At 56.0% G+C, this 4,538-nt stretch overlaps 1 protein-coding gene across 1 annotated transcript in view; it reads left to right on the forward strand.

Moving 5' to 3' along the window:
• Lmf1 (lipase maturation factor 1) overlaps positions 1-1,725 on the forward strand; it is a 110,777-nt gene extending 109,052 nt beyond the window's left edge. The window contains exon 11 of the mRNA XM_005391597.2: positions 1,490-1,725. Within this exon, the coding sequence (XP_005391654.1) occupies positions 1,490-1,664 (175 nt within the window). The 3' untranslated portion in view covers positions 1,665-1,725. The remainder of the gene's footprint in view (positions 1-1,489) is intronic.
• The last annotated feature ends 2,813 nt before the right edge of the window (positions 1,726-4,538 follow it).

Below are 4,538 nucleotides of genomic sequence, written 5' to 3' on the forward strand. Positions count from 1 at the left end.
ACATGTCTCATATATATTAATGCAAAGCAGGAGTGATTGGTTAATATCCGATGGACTTTAGAAAAAAAGACAGGCAGCACATAAAGATGGGAGGGTCAACTCACCAAGGAGACAGCAACCCTGAGAGTGTGTGCGTCAAGTACAGGGGTTCACAGTGTGTGGAGAAAACTGCACAGGACTTAACGGAAAAATGGAGGCATCCAGTCTCCACTGGACTCCTGAGCACTCTTCCTGCAACAGCTGGCCACACAGCTGGGTGACACCACCAAGCAATGGGACCTAACCAACATCTCAGAATATGCCACCCACAGAAATGGAAACAGGTTCGTGCAAAACTTGCCTGTGGATGTTCATAGTGTGTAATAGCCTGAAACTGGAAAGAACCCAGATGGGTTAGCCTGAAAAGAGCCTGAAACTGGAAAGAACCCAGGCAAGTGACCACGCCCTGGGATACATCTCATTGGCACTAAGAGAACAAGGTATCAGTGAACTGCCAGAGAAAGGAGCTGAGTGAAAGAAGCCAGTTCCCAAGGCCATACTCGGTTGGACTTCATTCATGTGGCACTTTTGAAATGACAGTATGATAGAGGATGAGGAGCTTGCTGTGTGAGAAATTGGGCAATGACAGGTCCTGGCCGGGATCTTACACCAGTTCTGCAAGATGTTACCCACAGTGTCAGATTTTAAGTGTGCTAGAAGACCACCAACTTCGTTCAGGCTCTGGAACCTTCCAGGCACAGTGTCATGGCCCTCCTGAACACCCTCACTGACAGTGTACACAAGAAGCTGTGGTTATCATTGAAAGATGTTTGTCTCCCTGCAGAGGATGGAGCAAGAGAGAGAACCCGGGAAAGGTGGAGTGATCCCATGACAGGAGCCTTCTTAGGGGCTCCACATGAAGTATGACTCTGCCTAGCACTGCCCAGCCCAGCCCCCATGTTGACTCCCACCTATCCACACAGCCCTGGGCCAGGTGTCAAGGCCTGGGCCAGGCCACCCTCTACCCTGGGGACTCTCCTGCCTGGGATCCTGATTCAGATAGGTGGTGGGATTGTCACCTCACTTGAAATCAGCAACTTTGAGACCCACAGTCACCACCTCCTCTCTCTATCCCCATTGAGGCCCTGGGCACTGCCACACCCAGGCAAGGAGAGTAGAGTGGCACCCAGGGGTCCCTTAGAACTCCCAGGATGCAGCATGTGCCGTCCTTGGGACCACATGTCCAAACCTGGCAATAAGCAGAAAGTGTGAATTAGAAGCCATCGTCCTGGTCAGGGTTTGCCCGAGGTGGGTTTGAGGGGTGGGACCTGGAGCCTCTGTCAGGTCTGTCTATGGTGGCCTAGGTAGGTGGGAACTCAGGGTCCTGGGCTAGGGTCCCTCTGAAATACATTCACCTCGAATGAGGACCTCAGACCCCTGGAGAAGCTGCATCTCAGCACAGGGGTGAGCAGGGCACTGGCACCCTAGGCTGACATGCTACCCCCTACAGGTGGGTCCGCGGAGAGCACTGGCGTTACCGGTTCAGCCGCCCCGGAGGCAAGCACGCCTCAGAAGGCAAGTGGTGGGCACGCAAGCGGATCGGCTCCTACTTTCCCCCACTGCGCTTGGAGGACCTAAAGAACTACTTCAAGGCACGAGGGTGGCCCCTGGAAGAACCCATGTAGCCTTCCTCCCTGCAATAAAGGTCAGAGCCAGCACCCTGCTCTGCGTGGAATCCCACCAGAAGAAAGTGTCCCTGTCACTTTGCTCTTCCCTGACCCTTCCCTAGGGAGGAGCTCCTGGACACCAGGCTTCCTGAGGGCTCTGGGCCCTTCTCACCTCTGAGGCCCACTCTGCCTCTGTAGCCCCTGCTGCCTGGTGCGCCCATCAGCACCCATGTCTGGATAACTTCAGTGAACAGACAGCCTCCCCAGCTAACACTTTGGTGGCAGCTCTGTTCTGGGGCCTCTTGGGATCCTTGATATCCTGGGACAGCTCTACTGACCCTGTGACTGTGTGGACAGCCAGGTTGCCATCCTGTGTCCGGTATGCTTGTCCCCCACTGATGCCCTCTCACCCAGATAGGGAGGGACTCACTGTCATCATCATGGTCTCCACTGCAGCTTACACTCAGTTCACATTTCCTGCTCCTCCCCAGGAGATCAGTGTGCATGAGGCATGGACAGAAGCTCTCTGTTCTCAGTTGGTAACCATGTCCCCCAACCACAGAGGCCCCAGGGCCAGCAGCCCTTTGCCCAGGAGGAATGTTTACTGCTCCATGGTCACTAAGTGGACAGGACTACAGAGAGGAAAGACAGCAGAGCTCCTGGTAGAGTCTCCCCCCTTCTTGCCCAGGCTGGCAGGGACAGCTGCCCACCCCTGCATCCCAGTGCCTGGAACCCATGTGGTTGGCCATACCCCTGAGGGCCCGGCAGGGACAAGGTGGCGTGGCCGAGGTGGGCACAAGTGTGGGTCTGTACACAGCCCCCCTCCAGGCGCCTGGGGGGATGGCTAGCCCAGGTGCAAACAGAGAGGCGGTGTCCCAGCTCCCAGGGAACAGGGCGCCTGTGTCTGATGGGGACAGACGGGCCTCAGAGCAATGAGCCTGGAGCCAGCACGTCTGCCCGCGGCAGCCCCAGGAACTGACTGGCAGCCTGGGGACCGTCCTGGCTGGCAGGCTGGGTGGGGCCAGCCACATGGGATGGTGGTGGAGGCTTAGCAGGGGCAGCAGTTGCTGGAATAGTCAGGGACCCCACACCCAGTAGACACCAGCCCTCCATAACCCCTGCCAGGACCACAGTGGGTCCTGAGCCTGTAGTGCTCAGCCCAACTGCAGGCTGTTCCTAGACCTGGCCCAGCCATGTGCCCCCTAGTCTCCCAGGGGTCCTTGGGGGCTGCAGGTCCAATGGAGGTGAGGACAGGGCTTTGGAGGGGTTGGAGGCATGACCCCACAGCCCGGACTAGAATGAAGGAAATAAGGGTCTGGGGTAACCAGTAAAGCCCCAGTACAGACAGCCTCTTCTCCCATGGGGCTAGAAGCCCCAGGATAGTGATAGCTAGAGGAAGGCAGGTACTGCTATACATCAGGGAACTGTAGCGTTTCGTGTGGCCACTACTTCTACCTGGTGTCCCCATCACCCCAAGTACTGTTCCCACCTGACAGCCCCAATCTGTTCCTGTCTGTCTTTGTGGACATTCATATAAGTGGAGCAACACACATGGCCTTTAGTGACCAGGCCATCACTGGTGATGTTTGTAAGATCCGTGTACACTGGTACTCAGCCCCTTACGCCTGTCAACAGACAAACACTACCCACTGTGTAGACAGACCCATATGTGTCCATCTGCTTGTGAGAGCCATGCAGAGCAGTAAAATAACACCAGGAATTTCATGGTGGTGGGTGCTCAGTGCGGAGTTGACCAGGACAGGAGCCATGGCAGGCAAGCATATGGTCCTGTCAGAAACCAGTTCTTCCTGTAGCAGCCACTGGAATAGGTCCTGTCCCTGCAAGGCAGATCCAATGATACAGGATCCACTCCAGAGATCTCTTGGCTGTGACCCAGGGTGCCCTAGCCCTGCTCATGATGGAGGGATGCCTCACCCCAGATGGTAGCTCTGGAGATCCACTCACCAGGACATCACAGGTGATCCCAGGTCAAGATGTGACATGCACAGCCTTCACCTCCTGATAGGCATAGGCCCCTCAGACCTGTTCCTCCTGCGCCCAAAGGTCAGCCACTATCCATCTATCACAACTAGGGGCTGGGGATTTAGCTCAGTGGCACAGTGCCTGCCTGGCGAGCGCAAGGTCATGAGTTCGATTCCCAGTACCGGAAAAAACCAAAAACAAAACAAAACAAAACATCTATCACAACTGTGCCACGCCTCTCCACAACACTGCCACTGCCAGGTCTTCCCCCACCAGGGACTCCGCTGTGTCCTTCTTCCGTTCACAGCCCTCCAAGGCCCCCTTCACTGAGCACTAGCTCAGAGCCACTGCCTATCACCCCCACCACACCTCTGCTGCATCGGGACACATGCTATATCACCCCTCATGCCAGCCACCCACTCCCTGATCACATTCTAAGTGGGCAGGGTCATGGCCCTATCCTCAGCACAGACTGGGTCTGCTGGGTGGCCTAGACCAGTGTGTTCCTCACCATGAAGCTCCTAGTGGAGGAGAGGTGCCTCTTTCTCAGCCAGCCCCAGAGAGAGACGTGTGAGGAAAGGGGCTTAGATTCAGTGTGGGAGCTGGTAGGGTCTGACATCATTAGACAGCCACTATCTAAAGAATTGGGCACATTCTTCCTTCCTTGTTTCTCCCTGTTAAAAGTCATTCCCACCAGGGAGCCACATGAGGCGTACTAGGTGGTCACCATTCTACTGGGAATGCTGTGCAGAAGCTGGGTCAGAATCTAGGTGTGCCCCACATGCTGACAACCCACCCAGTGTGCTAGTCTGACTACTCCCCCTCCAAACACCATGGGGGTAGGGGCTCCTCAGGCAGAGGACCACCTCACGTGGAACCAGCCCCTAGAAGGGCTGCCACCTCACAGGG

Source organism: Chinchilla lanigera, unplaced genomic scaffold, assembly GCF_000276665.1.
Source record: "Chinchilla lanigera isolate Chin_1 unplaced genomic scaffold, ChiLan1.0 scaffold00041, whole genome shotgun sequence".
NCBI classification, from domain to species: Eukaryota; Metazoa; Chordata; class Mammalia; order Rodentia; family Chinchillidae; genus Chinchilla; species Chinchilla lanigera.